Source organism: Heptranchias perlo, chromosome 25 (assembly GCF_035084215.1).
Source record: "Heptranchias perlo isolate sHepPer1 chromosome 25, sHepPer1.hap1, whole genome shotgun sequence".
In the NCBI taxonomy this organism is placed as follows: domain Eukaryota; kingdom Metazoa; phylum Chordata; class Chondrichthyes; order Hexanchiformes; family Hexanchidae; genus Heptranchias; species Heptranchias perlo.
The window spans coordinates 46532953-46552306 of NC_090349.1; the positions used below are offsets into that span (position 1 = coordinate 46532953).

General features: G+C 41.4%; 1 protein-coding gene across 3 annotated transcripts in view; it reads right to left on the bottom strand.

Annotated features, from left to right (window-relative positions):
• Positions 1–415: 415 nt before the first annotated feature.
• Positions 416–19354, bottom strand: part of sbno1 (strawberry notch homolog 1 (Drosophila)) — an 84298-nt gene continuing 65359 nt past the window's right edge. For all 3 annotated transcript variants that reach the window (XM_068006229.1, XM_068006228.1, XM_068006230.1), the window contains 8 exons: positions 15002–15076; positions 14766–14912; positions 14593–14687; positions 14013–14105; positions 8417–8554; positions 7923–7999; positions 4143–4336; positions 416–2215 (listed from right to left, as the gene is read on the bottom strand). In XM_068006229.1, the coding sequence (XP_067862330.1) occupies positions 2073–2215; positions 4143–4336; positions 7923–7999; positions 8417–8554; positions 14013–14105; positions 14593–14687; positions 14766–14912; positions 15002–15076 (962 nt within the window). In that variant the 3' untranslated portion in view covers positions 416–2072. The remainder of the gene's footprint in view (positions 2216–4142; positions 4337–7922; positions 8000–8416; positions 8555–14012; positions 14106–14592; positions 14688–14765; positions 14913–15001; positions 15077–19354) is intronic.

The following is a 19354-nucleotide window of genomic DNA, read 5'->3' on the forward strand; positions in this document are numbered from 1 at the left end:
CGATGGCTCAGACATGAATTGGTGCAAAATAAGATTTAAATTCCAGAGGCAAACCTTCTCCAGTTACAGGGAGCAGAGAGGGGGAAGTATGCCTCTAGAAAAAGAGATCATAATGTCTCCCAAATGGTGATAAAGTCAAAAGAAATGACAACTCAACATTTCTCCACTCTCTCCCCTTTTCCCCAATTGGACTACTGGATAATGAGGAAAAAATCCATACAATGTCAATACTTACCACAGCAACATTAGCAAAACTAGAAAACGTAACCAGTTCACATTGAACATTCCACTGTATTTTTAACCACTTCAATGTTGTTTAGTTGGGATAGACACACACACCAAACAGGATCCTGCTCTGTATCCTCAAGAATGCACATTATCACTTTTCTCATTTTTAAAAACTCTACACCACTAGTTTCCATTAGTACAATATGATTTATTAATAGTCTGCTGCAAGAGCCCGTGTCTTGCAGTAATTTATTTGTTGACAATTCTAAACTTAAATATACAGTTACAAACAATTCAGTATCTTTAGTAGTGCAACTTGTGCCAGCATGAAATGGCAAAACTTCCTTCACTATTCTGATAAAGTTGACAAAACTATTTATAGTCAAAACAAAGTATTGATATCATAGCTGAGACTATACACATTTGTACAGTACAAATCTTACTAACTGAAGTAATATCTACGCTCTGTTGAATACTTAATAGCATTGAACTGTGTGAACAGCACTTGAGGAAACCGCACATGGTGCAGTTAGTTGTCTTCAGAGAGGCTCCCTTCTTACATTTTACACCTGACTAAGTAATTGGCTTTATCAGCACAATTAAAACGTGCAACCAACGTATTGTGAATCGTACGAAGATACGAGTACTAGATGTACTTTTTTTTAAAACTTGAATTATTAGCTTTGATACTTTATGACTGACTGGTGGCCATGTCTGAACTTCCCACACCAGCCACAGCTTACATGCACTTGAGATTAATCTTCATCTGGAATATTCAATTAAGCTTCACAAATTAGTTTTTACTTAAAAACTGCAATCCACTATGTTTAAAGATGTTGTCTAAACTATAGCAAATGTTGCAGAAAATTGCACTGTAGAAAATAAGTAACCAATACTAGATGAGTGATTAAATATGATGGAGCTGTTAAAGTGGTTCTCAGAATTTTAATATAAAATCACCAGATAATTTAAGATTGTGCCATGAAACACTGAAATACAGAACATACATTTTGCAGTTACCCAGAAATTACACATTGTGGAGAAAGAAAGCATACCAACATATTCAAAACAGCTTCTGTATAAAGTAATTAAATCCCCCCCCCATAAATTTTCAATTATACTGCTTTTTTTAATATAGGGCAGGATTTTTGTAATTTTTTGTATCATATTTACATCCTGCTCAGAGGACATACATGATAATCAAACCCTGAATGAAAGCTTGTTCACTTTTAAGACTGCAAGGTTTACAAACCCAGCCCAGAGTTAGGAAGAATTTTACAGGGTTGTAATTCCAATAAGCTTGTATTTAACATGAAACATTCTAGGTACGTACAGCAGTGACGTAGCCCTCGGCATGTCTCCACAACCAGTGCACTCACATTTGTAACAAAGTAGTTACAAATGTCCTCACTTATGCTACAAAACAGGACATAGGAAATGAAAAGTGAAATTAATTCGAAGATGACGCATTTGACTGGTGTGCAAGTGCACACACTGCTTTCCATTACTTGAACAGTGGAAATGGAAGTGGAGAATTATAGCAGCTAGTGTCAGTAAAGAACAAAGTGCTAACATGAATAGACTCAGGAGGGGAAAGAAAAAAACAAATAAAACGTCCAAACTTCTTGGCCTTCAACTCTTGCCCGTTTGTTAATCAGAACTTCAGCCTCTGATTTAATTACAGGTAATCCCAGATTCACTATTTTCACCGATACTTCACTAATCAAGGAATCTCTTTGGAACACGACCCTGAATTCCTGAAAATAGTGAAGGTCACACGGTGTTGCACTTCTGTAAATTACAGTTTTCAAGTAAGGTTAGCCCCCGGTATGTGTGGCCAGTCACTATGTGTTGCTCATGTGACTCATACTCTGAGGGTGGAGTTGCTGCCACATCTGTTGCTGCTGCAGTGCCAGCTGCTGTGACTGGTCTGATGTTGACAGAATGTTCATCAATGGCGAGACACAGTTCTGAGGAATGATCAAACCTGTTAAACAAAGTTAGAAAATGTAGGTTAAACACAATAAAAAAATACTTCAGTACGATTACAAGCTTCATTTTCTGAGAGTAAAAAGTAACGTTCTGGTCAGATTTCCGGTTTACATCAAACCCAAGCATTTTAGTGAAGATATCGAACACAAGCTTTACATCAGTTACCAACCGATAAACCAAAACACAATGTTCAAACATTAAGATGTGGGGATTAAATATACAAAATTACACGGAGGAGTCTCTCACGGCTGTCTGCTTCAGTCACGTGATTTTGTCAGTAGCCTGTAATCACCCGCGGTTTCAATCTCAGAAATAAATCTCCATCCTTGCCGGTCACACTGGTCAGTGAGGAGGAATCTCTCCAGGACAGAGGAAGGCCAAACAATGAGATCAATGGAATCTGAGCACACTTGTGAGGAATTTGATGAATTTTTCGGTCTGATCTCTCACTTCCCGAAACCTACACAATGCTCGCTTCTCTGAACCTTGGTACAAGTATGAAGCTGGACTAGGAGGAACCTTGCACGGACAAAGCAAAACCTCTGGATATGCTCCCCCAAAGCAGAGTAGCCTATAAACACAATCTTTCAAACTAAAACATTACTAATCTGCAACTGGGAGTAAGATGATGATAATCCCTACTGAGAAGCCAAGCTCTGGCATTACTGGGAGGCAAGCGATGTACTTGGATCCGTTGACTCTTCTTTGTAATGCTGTAACTAGAACAGGGTGTTCAAATCTGGCTGAGAAAGGACTCCTGTTCTAAATATGTTTTTTCTTGTGAAAGTTTTGGTCTCTGTGGCCTACACACCAACCATTCCACTTCAAAAGGTAATTGATTGGGTCAAGTTCTTCAAAAAAAAAATGAAAAGGCGCCAGAGAAATCCAAGTACAGCTTGTATCAAATTGTCTTCCTATCTTCAATAAAACAGGTTTTCCACCAGCCTGTATCAAGTATCTTTTTGCCAAACAGTAAATTTGCCATAAAGCTCTTACCTCAAAACTATCAGTGCTGTGGCATGTGAGCACCTCAGTTTGGGCAAACTGAAGGATGGACCTACATGCAATTCAAAGAGTTCCGATAGAGAACAGCTGCCCCACAAACTGGATTTTATACCTGCAAACGAGGTTGCAAGTGTCCCAAACTGGCAGTAAACTGACAGTTAGTATTGTGAGCTTGTAGTGTATCTTGTGCATATAGATTTCGCCTCTGATGGGCATTACTTGATGAGAAACTGAGTACGGTAATTTCCCAATGAGGCTGTGCCTGGCCATTAGGAATAGAGGGGGTTTAAAATCATCTTTGAACCAATACTTCAAATTCTAGAAAATAAACTGCACCAAAAATCACATCTGCTTGATGACCAGATACAACATTCCACTTGGTATACATTCAAGTCACTATATGAAGCACTGAACACATACAGTTCTACAGGTGCAGGATATCTTGATTGTGTTAGATAGGCTGGTTTAGGAAATGTACTTTTTAAAAAAAGTCAAGTGATCAAAGGAATTGAGTACAGCTAAAGTGCTCAAACATTTACATTTGTTTCTGTCCTGAACACATAGAAGGTAAAAGGGATTTTCCACTCCAAGGGTTGAAACCACCTACTCAAATCACAAAAAAAAATCCAGAATGGAACTCGTGATGGGAACATGGATCAAAGAGAAACAGTCCTAATTTTACAAACCCAAATTCCCTACAAGGCAGTGGAATTCCTTATGTGTAGTCATCATTCCACAAGACCCCCACAGGCACAATCGTGGCATTCATCACACCAATGATGATTAATTAGCCGAAAGTAACTGGTTCATTGTATTTCTTGACAAGCAAATTACAAGCCAGCCTTACTATAAAGCAAACCTGCACGTATAATATGCTTCCACTTTCAGTAGAAAACTAATCCATTGCACTCACTCACCTACAATCCTTTGTGCATCTTCTGTTTTTAATCGTACAATCTGCATTTTTACATTTGTCCCACTCACTGAGGCCAAAACTCCTTCCACTTTTGTCCAGACACTAAGAACTGAACCACAGAGGACGTGATATGTGCGGCACCGTAGCCCAACTTCACAAACCATTCCAAGGCTTACTTTTTTGCAGTTTCCACGCCTATGAAGATAAAACAATAGGTTACAAAAGAAGCAGTTTCACTCTTCAAAGATATTAGCCTCTGGATCAGAAGTCCACAAGGACTTGTCTGCAGTTGATGATGCACACACTGGTCCATCATCATGAAGCCTGTATCCGGAGGAATGAGGTGGATACTCTGGCTCATTACTTTGCTGAGCTTTTGTTGAAATTCAATTGTGTCTGTGGTATGAAACGAATACAAGGGGATAAATTTAATCACAACTTCTTTCCATGTTAACACAGAATTACATTGTTGATGAATTTTATTAAGATATAACTAAATTAAACTGGCTGCTATATAGCTCCAGCTCCAACACATGCAGCCTACGTCCAAATTACCACATCTGATATCTACTAAACCTATGGGTAACTACTAGATGGACCATGACGCAATTGTTAACAGAACAAACACAGATGTCGCCTCTGCCTGGGAAATTTAGTCAGTGAAGTGTAAAGCCAGGAAAAGAATTACATTTTTTAAAACAAGTGAAAATAAGGCACTGTGAGACAGCACACTGGTACCATTCAATCAAAATCAAAAGCCAAGCCAAATAAACACACCCCCTTGTTGGTGAATTACAGGAGTTCCTTCACAACATCAACACGGCCCATTCACCCTGTTCTGGAACTCACTTAGATATGACTGGCTGTATCTTTTTAATTCCAATTCCCCATCCGTTTCCCAAATATCTATTCCTCTTTTAGGCACCTCATTGGTTCTGCATGTGTGATAGTGTTTGCATTCTGACACTCAAAGGGGTATACTCCCATAGTACAGCTTTCATTCAAACTCTGACCCATCCAGTAAACCACCAAAAGCAACAGAACTAGTTCGTTGAGAGGAACTAGGCTTGAATGATTAGTGATTTAAACTGGAGTTGTCTATGCAATGACAGCACATTACCTTTAGAGAATGTAAGTAGCCACCCAATGACTTGTCCATTAATTAATTCCTGCAATCAAATAAGACCATAAGAGATAGGAGCAGGAGTAGGCCATTCAGCCCCTCGAGCCTGCTCCGCCATTCAATGAGATCATGGCTGATCTGATTTTTCCTCAACTCCACTTTCCCGCCTGTTCCCCATATCCTTTGACTCCCTTGCTGAACAAAAATTTGTCTAACTCAGCCTTGAATGTATTCAATGACTCAGCCTCCACAGCTTTTTGGGTTAAAGAACTCCCAAGATTCACAACCCTCTAGGAGAAGAAATTCCTCATTTCCGTCTTAAACGGGCGACCCCTTATTCTGAGACTATGCCCCCTAGTTTTAGATTCCCCCATGAGGGGTAACATCCTCTCAGCATCTACCCTGTCGAGTCCCCTCAGAATCTTGTATGTTTCAATAAGAACTCCTCTCATTCTTCTAAACTCCAATGAGTATAGACCCAACCTGTTCAATCTTTCCTCATAAGACAACCCTTCTATACCTGGAATCATATCTTGAGACATATGTGCTTAACTTTGTACGTTGAAAGTCTATAACAGAAGGCAAGTCAACTGACAGTACTGCTACATCTGCTCGGACACTGAAGGACAGAGGGCTGGAAACTATCCATTATAAAAAAGGTATAACATGCATTTATATAGCACCTTGAACAGAGAAACACCCCAAAGTGCTTCAGAGAAATGTAATTTAAAAAGTGGACATTGAGCCAAAGAAGGAGATATCAGGAGGGTGACCAAGAGCTTGGTCAAAGAGGTGGATTTTACACAGGTCTTAAAAGGAGGATGATGTGGAGATGCCGGTGATGGACTGGGGTGGACAAATGTAAGGAATCTTACAACACCAGGTTATAGTCCAACAGTTTTATTTGAAAATCACAAGCTTTCGGAGGCTTTCTCCTTCGTCAGGTGACAAAGGAGAAAGCCTCCGAAAGCTTGTGATTTTCAAATAAAACTGTTGGACTATAACCTGGTGTTGTAAGATTCCTTACATTTAAAAGGAGGAGAAAGAGGTGGAGAGGTTTAGGGAGGGAATTCCAGAGCTTGGGGCTCAATCAGCCAAAAGGCATGGCCGATCAAGGTGGAACGCAGGCAGAGGAGTTACACAAGAGTTCTTGGGGGGGGTGGGGGGTGATAAGGCAGGAGGAGGTTATAGGGCAAGAGAATGGCTTTGATCTTCCCAATGTGTAGCTGGAGGAAACCACGGCTCTTCCAAGAATGTACGTTGGATAAACAGGCTGACAACACAGAGGCAGAGCTGGATATCATCAGATACACGTGGAAACTGAATCCCAAGTCTCCAGACGATGTCGCCAAGGGGAGAATGTAGATAAGGGGACCACAGAGAGATGGTTGAAGGACTCTGCAGGCAAGCGTACAAGGGCAGTAAGAGAAACCAATGCTGAAGATGCTCTGGTTACGATCGGATAGATAAGAGTGGAACCATGCCAAACCAGTCCCAATGAACTGGACAACAGACAAGAGGTGTGGGAGGAGAATGGTGTGGTTAACCGTGTCAAAGGCTGCAGAGAGATTGAGAAGGACAAGGAGGGATATTGCACCACAGCCACAGTGTGTCGGTTGAGACTTTGGTAAGGACCTTTTCACTACTGTGTAGGGTGGAAACCTGATTGGAGGGATTCAAACATAGAATGGTCTTATGGTCTTATAGTTGCAGGAAAGATGGGCAGAGAAGAGGGTACTTTCTAAATGGTAAAAAGTTAAAAACAGTGGATGTCCAAAGGGACTTAGGGGTTCAGATACATAGATCATTGAAGTGTCATGAACGGGTGCAGAAAATAATCAATAAAGCTAATGGAATGCTGGCCTTTATATCTAGAGGACTAGAGTGCAAGGGGGCAGAAGTTATGCTGCAGCTATACAAAACCCTGGTTAGACCGTACCTGGAGTACTGTGAGCAGTTCTGGGCACCGCACCTTCGGAAGGACATATTGGCCTTGGAGGGAGTGCAGCGTAGGTTTACTAGAATGATACCAGGACTTCAAGGGTTAAGGTACGAGGAGAGATTACACAAATTGGGGTTGTATTCTCTGGAGTTTCGAAGGTTAAGGGGTGATCTGATCGAAGTTTATAAGATATTAAGGGGAACAGATAGGGTGGATAGAGAAAAACTATTTCTGCTGGTTGGGGATTCTAGGAGAAGGGGGCACAGTCTAAAAATTAGAGCCAGACCTTTCAGGAGCGAGATTAGAAAACATTTCTACACACAAAGGGTGGTAGATGTTTGGAACTCTCTTCCGCAAACGGCAATTGATACTAGCTCAATTGCTAAATTTAAATGTGAGATAGATAGGTTTTTGGCAACCAAAGGTATTAAGGGATATGGGCCAAAGGCAGGTATATGGAGTTAGATCACAGATCAGCCATGATCTTATCAAATGGCGCAGCAGGCACAAGGGGCTGAATGGCCTACTCCTGTTCCGATGTTCCTAGATTTGAGAGGCAACACATTCAAGGACTTTGGACAGGAAAGGGAAGTTGGAGACAGGGCTGTAGTTTGCAAGGACAGAGGAGTCAGGGGGGATTTGAGGCACCGTTTGCACAATTGGAGGAAAATAGTACAAATTTTTTTACCATTTTCTAAAAACATGACCATACTAACCAATATGCATGAGTACAAGTGTCTGCAGATGACTTGTACTGTTCTACCCAATGTGACTCTGCTTCCCCAGAGGCAACCTGTGAAGATAGTTATAAAAAAGTTTGAAGTTAAATCAGAAATGTTTCTCAATTGTAAAAAAAACATGCAGCTCCCTTCCCCAGTTTTCATCAGCTACAGAATTACTACTATGGCAATAGACCTGCTGACATCCATCAATACATTCTCTCAAGAATTAAAATAAACACTACTAATGCAGCAGTGTTCCACCTTTGCCAAGCCCTACAATTTATTTTTTGTTCAACATGTTTAATCTGGATCCTAACCATCCTGTCTTGAACTCAAAACTCCAGACAGGTGGGAATAAAGGAAACAAGGTAATTCAGGATGTAGGCAACATTATTTCAAAAGTGAACGCAATTCAATGTTGTAACACAACCATGCCTGCTTATTGCTTAATGCATTTAATTAGCTAATTTTAGTCCATGTTCCTTCACCTTTTTGTATTTCTTTTTTAGATCAATATAATTCTCTAGTTTGAGCTGTTTGCCAGTGTTTGGTCTGTACATCATGAACAGTCTCTTCTTGCTGTTAACTTCCTTGACCAGAATTGCCGTCTTTTTATTATTCCTTATCTGGAACAAAAAGGACAATTAAAAGGTGCTGTTATTCGCGGTTGAAGATAAGCTGGTTTTTTCCACAGTATTCCACTGTAACTCATTTTGTGGCAAGCTCAAAAAACCAACAAACTGAATTCCCAGAGATCATCTATTAAGTACATTTGTTAATTTGGGTTTAGGATTTCGAGATGAGATTTCTGCAGTACATGCCTTGCCTTCCCCCCAGGTATTAGCATAGAATTACAAAGTAATGTGCAGCACAGAAACAAGCGATTTGGCCCAACAGGTTTATGCTCCACACGAGCCAACATAAATGAGGAATATGGGGGGAGGGATGTGTAATGCACTGCCTAATGGACAGTGTGATCCTTGATGGGCCTGACTCTCAATTTCAATGTTTATAAATGCAATTATAAAAGATATTCATAATCATTTTCAATGGTTTTTACATAAATGCTATATTCATTCCACCTTCTCAAAAACGTTTCTGATTTAACTTCAAACTTCTCAAAAAAGTGAGTGCCTTTTTTCAGAACATAAGAAATAGGAGCGAGAGTAGGCCATATGGCCCTTCGAGCCTGCTCCGCCATTCAACAAGATCACTTTCCCACCCGATCCCCATATCCCTTGATTCCCTTAGCGTCCAAAAATCTATCGATCTCAATCTTGGAATATACTCAACGACTGAGCATCCACAGCCCAATGGGGTAGAGAATTCCAAAGATTCACAACCCTCAATGAAGAAATTTTTCCTCATCTGGGTCTGAAATGGCCGACCCCTTATCTTGAGACTATGACCCCCTAGTCCAAGTTCTAGACTCTCCAGCCAAGGGAAACAGCCTTTCAGCAACTCCCCTGTCAAGCCCTGCCAGAATTTTATATGTTTCAATGAGATCACCTCTCATTCTTCTAAACTTGAGAGCATAGGCCCATTTTACTCAATCTCTCCTCATAGGACAACCCTCTCATCCCAGGAATCCATCCAGGGAACCTTCACTGCACCCCCTCCAAGGCAAGTATATCCTTCCTTAGGTAAGGAGACCAAAATTGTACACAGTACTCCAGATGTGGTCTCACCAGAGCCCTATATAATTGCAGCAAGATCCCCTTGCAATAAAGGCCAACATACCATTTTCATTCCTAATTGCTTTCTGTACCTGCATGTTAACTTTGTGATTCGTGTGCAAGGACACCCAAATCCCTCTGAATAATATTTCTTAGTCTCTCACTTTAAAAAAAAATTTTGCTTTTCTATTCTTCTTACCAAAGTGGATAATTTTACATTTCCCCACATCCACCACCTTCTCGCCCACTCATTTAATCTGTCTATATCCCTTTGCAGCCTCTTGGTGCCTCCTCACAGCTTACTTTCCCACCTAGCTTTGTATCAGCAGCAAACTTGGATACATTACAGTCGGTCCCCTCATCTAAGTCTTTAATAGATTGTAAATAGCTGAGGCCCAAATACTGATCCTTGTGGCACCCCACTAGTTACAACCTGCCAACCCGAAAATGACCTATTTATTCCTACTCTGTTTTCTGTCCGTTAACCAATCCTCAGTTCATGCTAATATATTACCCCCAATCCCATGAGCTCTAATCTTGTGTAGCACCTTATCGAATGCCTTTTGAAAATCCAAATATACGACATCCACTGATTCCCCCTTATCTACCCTGCGAGTTACATCCTCAAAAAACTCTAATAAATTTGTCAAACACGATTTCCCTTTCATTAAACCGTGTTGACGCTGGCTAATCATATTATGATTTTCTAAGTGCCCTATTACTACGTCTTTAATAATAGATTCCAGCATTTTCCCTACTAATGTCAGGTTAACTGGCCTATAGTTCCCTGTTTTCTCTCTCCCTCCTTTCTTGAATAGCGGGGTTACATTTGCTACCTTCCAATCCACTGGGACTGTTCTTGAATCTAGGGAATGCTGGAGGATTAAAACCAATGCATCCACTATCTCTGCAGCCACCTCTTTTAAAACCGTTGGATGTAGGCCATCAGGTCCAGGGAATTGTCAGCTTTGAGTCCCACTAGTTTCTTCAGTTCTTTTTCATTACTTTAAGTGAGTCACTCTCATTAGACCCCTGGATCCCCACTATTTCCAGTATGTTTTGTGTCTTCTACTGTGAAGACAGATACAAAATATATTTTTTAATGTCTCTGCCATTTCCTTACTCATTATAATTTCTCCTGTCTCTGCCTCTAAGGGACCCACGTTTACTTTCACTAATCTCTTCCTTTGTATATACTTGATGTGGAGATGCCGGTGATGGACTGGGGTTGACAATTGTAAACAATTTTACAACACCAAGTTATAGTCCAGCAATTTTATTTTAAATTCACAAGCTTTCGGAGGCTACCTCCTTCCTCAGGTGAACGATGTGGAAATGAAGTCCTCGAAATGAAGTCGCATTTATAATTCACAGAACAATGCTGGTGATAACAGACAGTTTTTTCAACTGCCCGTTGCCAAGGCAATCAGTGTGCAGACAGACAGGTGTTACCTGCCAGGTCTCAGAATATACAAATCACCAAAAAAAACAACAAACAAAAAAAAGAGATAGAGAGGTAGAAACATAGAAAAGACAGCAACTGACCAGTTATATTAAAAACAGATAACATTTGTTCGTTACCCCACCAGCGAACAAATGGTGTCCTTCATTGCAAGGGGATTTGAGTACAGGAGCAAGGATGTCTTACTGCAGTTATACAGGGCCTTGGTGAGACCACACCTGGAGTATTGTGTGCAGTTCTGGTCTCCTTACCTAAGAAAAGATATACTTGCCATAGAGGGAGTGCAGCGAAGGTTCACCAGACTGATTCCTGGGATGGCAGGACTGTCGTATGAGGAGAGATTGGGTTGACTCGGCCTGTATTCACTCGAGTTTAGAAGAATGAGAGGGGATCTCATTGAGTCATATAAAATTCTGACAGGGCGAGACAGACTGGATGCAGGGAGGATGTTTCCCCTGGCTGGGGGGTCCAGAATGAGGGGTCACAGACTCAGGATACGGGGTAGGACATTTAGGGACTCAGATGAGGAGAAATTTCTTCACTCAGAGGGTGGTGAACCTGTGGAATTTTCTACCACAGAAGGCTGTGAAGGCCACGTCACTGAATATATTTAAGATGCAGCTAGATAGATTTCTAGACACAAAAGGTATCAAGGGATATGGGGAGCGTGTGGGAATATGGTATTGAGCTAGAGGATCAGCCATGATCATACTGAATGGCAGAGCAGGCTCAAAGGGCTGAATGGCCTACTCCTGCTCCTATTTTCTATGCCAGAAGAAAAGGGCGGGAGAGTGGGACCAGCTGGATTGCTCTTGCATAGAGCCGGCACGGACTCGATGGACCAAATGGCCTCCTTCCGTGCTGATGCTTTTCCCAAAATAAATTTAAATTCCAAGAATGTTAAACCCAGAGTCATGCAGTGACCCAGGATATTGGGACACTGCCTTTCAGCAACAAACAATAACCAACCTTGTTCCAGCTGCTTTCTGTGCCAGGCGCTTTTTATAAACCCCAGAAACACCAATGTTTTCGTATGACTAAGCCCTGGCGAATTAAACCTGACTCCAGAACCCAAAGACCAATTCTGAAGGGGATTTACATGGATAAAATCTGGTCCTTTTTGGGCCTATGTAATCCTGCGTTCCACAGGACTGATATCTCCAGGAGAGCTAGGATTTGGTGCTGCTTCATGGCAACTGGTCTCTTGGAGCTTGCTTCAATGCCTTAGGGAGTCGGGGAGGATTTTCCTCCAAGTTTTTCCTGGAGTTAGCTACAGGTTTTGCATCTCCCCAAACAGTCATCAGGTTGGTGATGGAGAATTCACCACCCACCAGTGAGAATTGGTGGGGTTCCTGGTCTTTCCTCACGCTGCTAGTTATCGGTAGTAAGTCCAAATAATTCCAATACACCTTAAAGTCTAATAAAACTGTCTGCTGCAATTTAAAAAAAAACTCAAGGCAGTTAGGATGTACATAGTAGCTCAACAAGCTCTCACTGTGGTGCATTTGACTCTAATCCAGGGGTTTCAGTAGTTCCTGCTTTTGAGTTATTTGAGCTCAATGCCCAAGATTCAATGTTCTTTTTACAGGTATAGAACTCCATAATGGAGAATTTATCGGTTTCAGTCAACATTGAGAAGCCTAGATCCTTTCCCAGCTAACGGAGATAACAAGAGCAAAGCAGCAAATGCCATTAAGATGCAAAATGTGCACTTGGGTTGTTCTACCTGCTTTGGTTTCCCCCAAATCCTCTGGTCTGAGAAAACAGAAGGTTTTCCAAAAAAGATATTTTGGGAAATTGTCCAATTCGTAAGTAGCTTTCTACCACTGCTAAGCACAAAACACTCAATTTCAGCAAACAGTAGTTAGTTAAACTAGAAAATTAACTAGCTTCAGAGCGACCAACTTTTTTCCAATTGAATTGGATCTCTGTCAATTCTGAATAATGATGCTGAATCAGGGAAGCTTCTCAGAACTGAGGTTAAGCACTGAAGGGTTCAGGTTCAAACTCAAACTCCTCCATCCCCACTCGTTATTTCTCTCCCTGTCTTTAAAAGCCTCCTCAAAACCTATTTTTCCAATCATGCTGTCAATCAACTCTTACAATTCTTTTACCACTCAGTCTGTTCTCTCCTATGTGAAGTGTAACTTCGGACATTTTATTATGTTCAAGGCGAGTAATTGATTTCTTTGGGAATAAAATATCCTTGTTCCATTTCCTCCACCCAATCATTCACTTCCCCCACTACAATTTTCATGCTGTAACACAGAAAAGGCTAGAAATATGCAGCAGGTAAGTCGGTATCTGAGGAGAGCAGACAACTTTACATTTCCGGTGCAGGCCCCTCTACTGTTCCCAAGGGTTACAGCGAAACCAGCTTGTTACTTCTCTCCACAGATGCAGACTGACCAGCTGCGTTTCCCGCGACCGGCTCTTTTTGTTTCATTTCCAGCACCTGTAGTATTTTGCAATTTCCATGCTGTATTCATCAGCAGTACTAACTCCAACTATAGACCTTACCAGTACAGCTCTCTGATTTTGCGTCATGCCTTACTAGCTTTTCCACATCCTCGGAAATGCAGTCTACTTGAAATCCAGATCAAGAATGGATAAGACAGTGACCGAAACTGGCAGACTAGAAGCTCCATCAACCCTGGGGCTTGAATTTACCACAGGATTGCAAACCACACACATACCACTTGGTTAATGGAAGGTTCCATCTATTCCTACTGCAGAACAATTTCCACACTGAATCACACAGGGAAATAAACCACACAGGCAGTCAGAGTAAATTGAACCACACTGTGCACTGCTTAATTTCATCAGTTCCACCTTACTAAAGGGTAACTATCACCACATTAACTTGAATGGGACTCTTGGGACACCAATGTATCTCATGTAACAACCACAAGAGCTGGCGTCCCTTCCATTTCTCTTTCTGGTTACCTGCATTGACAGATAGAAGCCATCATCTGTTCCCATTTGCTCTGCCCAAATCTTTGTAGCTTCTTCCCAGGACATCCCTCTTTCAACACTTATCTACAAAAATAAAATGTTTTGTTAACACATCCCATTACAGTTCACAAAGCAAAAAGTTAGCCATATAAGTTGATATACCACAAATTCTATTCGAATGCTTAATGCCTTTTAAGACATTAATTTTTTTTTTTGGTAATTGTGTGCTCAGGGATACTTTCCCACTTGGAACAACCAGTAAATAGCTGAGTTACGCAGATCTGGTAGGTCTTGGGATTAGCACAGACCAGGACCCAAGCTGGGCAGCAGGACAGAGTTGCAATTGGCCTCAGCATCCAGAGTTAGGGAGGTTAAGTTAACCTGGGTCTCGCTGCCCAGCGACTCGCGCCAGCACGTGGGCCTCAAATGAGGACCTGGCTCCATTAATGCTTTGGCATTACCTTGGAAGACCTGCGGAACTGTACCTCAGTAAGAAGTCAGCATCTCCAGGGTAAAGGGGAGGAAAGCAACAGAGGATGCAAAATACAAAGCACTACGGTCAAACACTTACAGTATAAAGTTCAACACGTCCTGATACTGAATACCCCGGAGTTAAGAATTTCTTCGCTTCTAGTTTCTTCACCTTCTCGTCCCCAGAACCCAGATCTATCCAAAATCAAAAGCAATTCAGCAGGTGTCGTATAAGAAACTTTTAATTAGGATAGTGTAAAACTAAGGACTTACCTAAGATTCCCATATCATATCTTCCATTCTTCTTAGCATTCTGAATGACAGCATTTAATGTGTCTGCAAAATACTGGAAGAGTGCATTCTGTTGGTGTACTTCCATACCAAGGATTCGATTCAGGAATTTGCCAATATTGTTGTAATCTGAAATAGATCCATTACATAGTTAGACAAGGGACCTGGGTTACAAAAATACCAGCAGCAACGAGGCCAAGTTTTGATGCAAATTTTACCTTTGTCCAGCGTGAGCAGTCCTGAACGGTCTTCCATATTTATTAAACCCACACCAATTAATCCCTGTCGAACATCTAGGGACACAAAAGCACAACATTACGTTGCATGAAATGTACTCAATAAAAAATGGGAACAATGAAGTGTACGAGGAAGATCATTGGCAGTTGTGGAGCTGTTCCAAAGGCAGAGTGCGTAAAGCCGCTCACTAGACAATGGGGGGAGCTCCATGGCAGTTGCTCACACTTTTGCTCGGAGTTAGAAGGCTGAAAGCTCAAGCCTCACCCCAGGACTTGATCACATAATCTAGAGTGATGCTCGAGTAAAGTAAAAAAAATGCATTGCTGAAGATGCCACCCGACAATTCTTACATTAAACCCAGGCCCATCTATCCATTCCGATGACCATTAATGATCCCTGACACTATTCTATCAGAAATCCATATTTGTTTTTACATGCTGGGTAAGAGCATACTCCATTGCAATAAATCTTAAAGTAGAAAGATTAGTTGTGTACTGTAGTATAGTGGTTATAGTCTTGGCCTAACAAGCTAGAGTTCAATAAGGCAAGTTGTGAAACTGAACTCAATAAAGCTGGCACCATGCAAGTATAAAGATGTCAGATTATCATAAAAACCCAGCTGGTTCACCAATGTCCTTCAGGGAAGGGGCCTGCCACCTGGAACCGGTCTGGCCGACACGTGACTCCAGTTCCATACTATGTAGTTGATCTTAATGGCTCACTACCACCTTCTCAGGATAGCTGTGAAGGAGCAATAAATGCAGCGCTTGCCAACCACCGAGGAACAAATTTTTTTAAATCTCAATGTCCTTTCCAGCACAAGAGGATCTACTCTTACTGGACAAGAAATACCACGAACAGATAATAGATTTTTAAAAAAAAAACTTAAACTTAAGCAAAAACTCAAACAAAAAAGTGAAATTTAGTTAACATTTGGGAAGCAATTTACTGCTCAAATATAAATTTACGCCCTCCTATATTGCTCGTGGACCAGGCAGATGAAAAACAAACGGTGCAACACTTATCTGTGTAACTCCATATGTGAAGCTATTCGGGATCATGTGGCTGGGAAGATAAGTCAGTGTCAGATTATGATGTGGAGATGCCGGTGATGGACTGGGGTTGACAATTGTAAACAATTTTACAACACCAAGTTATAGTCCAGCAATTTTATTTTAAATTCACAAGCTTTCGGAGATTTTCTCCTTCCTCAGGCAAATGTTTCAAGATCTCCTTGAAGCCTACGCATTTATACATATTGAACAATAAAACATGGTGTTTACAGACTGCCCCTGCAACTGCCCGTTGCCAAGGCAATCACCGTGTTCAGACAGAGAGGTGTTACCTGCAGAACCTCCGAATACACATTCAACAAAAAAACAAACAGGGAAAAAAAACAGAGAAAAAAAAAACACAGAGAGAGGCAGAAACATCCGGAAGGCAGAGAGAGCCAGCAAATGACCCATTATATTAAAAACAGATAACATTTGTTCGCTGGTGGGGTAACGTGTAGCGTGACATGAACCCAAGATCCCGGTTGAGGCCGTCCTCATGGGTGAGGACGGCCTCAACCGGGATCTTGGGTTCATGTCACGCTACACGTTACCCCACCAGCGAACAAATGTTATCTGTTTTTAATATAATGGGTCATTTGCTGGCTCTCTCTGCCTTCCGGATGTTTCTGCCTCTCTCTGTGTTTTTTTTTTCTCTGTTTTTTTTCCCTGTTTGTTTTTTTGTTGAATGTGTATTCGGAGGTTCTGCAGGTAACACCTCTCTGTCTGAACACGGTGATTGCCTTGGCAACGGGCAGTTGCAGGGGCAGTCTGTAAACACCATGTTTTATTGTTCAATATGTATAAATGCGTAGGCTTCAAGGAGATCTTGAAACATTTGCCTGAGGAAGGAGAAAATCTCCGAAAGCTTGTGAATTTAAAATAAAATTGCTGGACTATAACTTGGTGTTGTAAAATTGTTTACAAGTGTCAGATTAGGCAGAGGCTGTGTTAGGCTGAGACAGGACACGGAGGCCAAGTGGGCTGTATAAAAAGAGGAGATTCAAGTTGGGCAGAGCAGAGGCTGAACGGGTCAGGACCTGGTCACCAAGACAGTTTTTGTTTTTTAAAAAAAGTAAAAAAACCTAAATATAAAAGTTGAAATCCAAAAAAACCCTCTTGTACTTGTTTGTGATGTCATGCCATTAACTTGGACCAATGATAGACTCAGTACAGTATTACAAAACTAGACAAAATTAACATAAATGAGCAGCCACAAATTACTTTTATATGTTGAAAAGGCAACATTTCTGAGCTTTGAAATTTTTGACCATTTGTTATTCAGTTACAATACGGTCTGTACTGCCCACGTTCAACAAGAAACAGCCACCCTTCAACCGTCACCAACCCAACTTCTCCCACTTCATCAAAATATGTAACAAGAAAATACAGATCGAGAAAAGCCCATTTAACCCTTCAAGCCCACTCCATCCAGGGCCCACAATAGGGGTCTATCACCTACTGACCCCTACTTTAGGGAGCACTGATTTCCGTCCCCACTGTCAACAGAAATCAATCCAGTTCATTTTTAAAGATGCCAATTCACCCCCAGTGCCTTCTCAGAGTCCTTCCATTATCCCAGAATGATGGAAATTACAGCACAGAACCAGACCATTCGGCCCATCTCACATGGTGTTGCTAGCTTTTTAAATGGAGCAATGTACTCTAATGCAATTTCCTGGCCTTTTCTTGTATCATTTTATAGGTTTCATTTTAAAATATTAACCCAGTCCCATTTGAAATTATATTATAGCCCTGCCCCAATGTGGTAAAACATTCCATCTTCCAATAACTATGGAGGAAGAATTGTGTGGAGTTTCTATGATTGGCAAAGTCAGCCTGTGGAGGTACAGAAGAGAATCACAGAAATTTACACACAAGAGGTGGCCGTTCAGTCCATCGTGTCTGTGATGGCCGAAAAAGAGCTATTTAGCCTAATCCCACTTTCCAGCTCTTGGTCCGTAGCCCTGCAGGTTACGGCACTTCAAGTACTTTTTAAATGTGATGAGGGTTTCTGCCTCTACCACCCTTTTAGGCAGTGAGTTCCAGACTCCCACCAGCCTCTGGGTGAAAAAAATCTCAACTCCCCTCTGATCCTTCTACTAATCACTTTAAATCTATGCCCCCTGATTATTGACCTCTCTGCTAAGGGAAATAGGTCCTCCTTTTCCACTCTATTTAGGCCCCTCAATTTTATACACCTCAATTAAATCTCCCTTCAGCCTCCTCTGTTCCAAAGCAAATAACCCCAGCCTATCCAATCTTTCCTCATAACTAAAATTCTCCAGTCCTGGCAACATCCTTGTAAATCTCCTCTGTACCCTGTCTAGTGCAATTACATCATTCCTGTAATGTGACGACCAGATCTGTACGCAGTACTCTAGCTGTGGCCTAAAGTGTTTTATACAGTTCTAGCATAACCTCCCTGCTCTTATATTCTATGCCTCGACTAATAAAAGAAAGTATCTCATATGCCTTCTTAACCATCTTATCTACCTGTCCTGCTACCTTCAGGGATCTGTGGACATGCACTCCAAGGTCCCTTTGTTCCTCTATACCGCTCAGTATCTTCCCATTTATTGTGCGCTCCCTTGCCTTGTTTGACCTCCTCGAATTCATTATCTCACACTTCTCTGGATTGAATTCCATTGGCCACTTTTCTGCCCACATGACCAGTCCATTGACATCTTCCTGCAGTCCACAGCTTTCTTCCTCACTATCAACCACACGGTCAATTTTTGTATCATCTGCAATCTTCTTAAATATAGGGGGCATGATTAAGTCCAAATCATTGATATATATACCACGAAAAGCAAGGGACCTAGTACTGAGTCCTGCGGAAACCCATTGGAAACAGCCTTCCAGTTACAAAACCCGTCGACCATTACCCTTTGCTTACTGCCACTGAGCCAATTTTGGATCCAACTTGCCCTTTCCCTGGGATCCCATGGGCTTTTACTTTTCTGACCAGTCAGCCATGTGGGACCTTGTCAAAAGCCTTGCTAAAATCCATGTAGACTACATCAAACGTGTTACCCTCATTGACCCTCCTTGTTACCTCCTCAAAAAATTCAATCAAGTTAGTCAGACAAGACCTTCCCTTAACAAATCCATGCTGACTGTCCTTGATTAAGCCTTGCCATTCTAAATGACAATTAATACTGTTCCTCAGCATTTTTTCCAATAATTTTCCCACCACTGAGGTTAGGCTGACTGGCCTGTAATTACTTGGTCTATCCCTTTCTCCCTTTTTAAACACTTGTGGGCTTTGTTGGAAAGAAG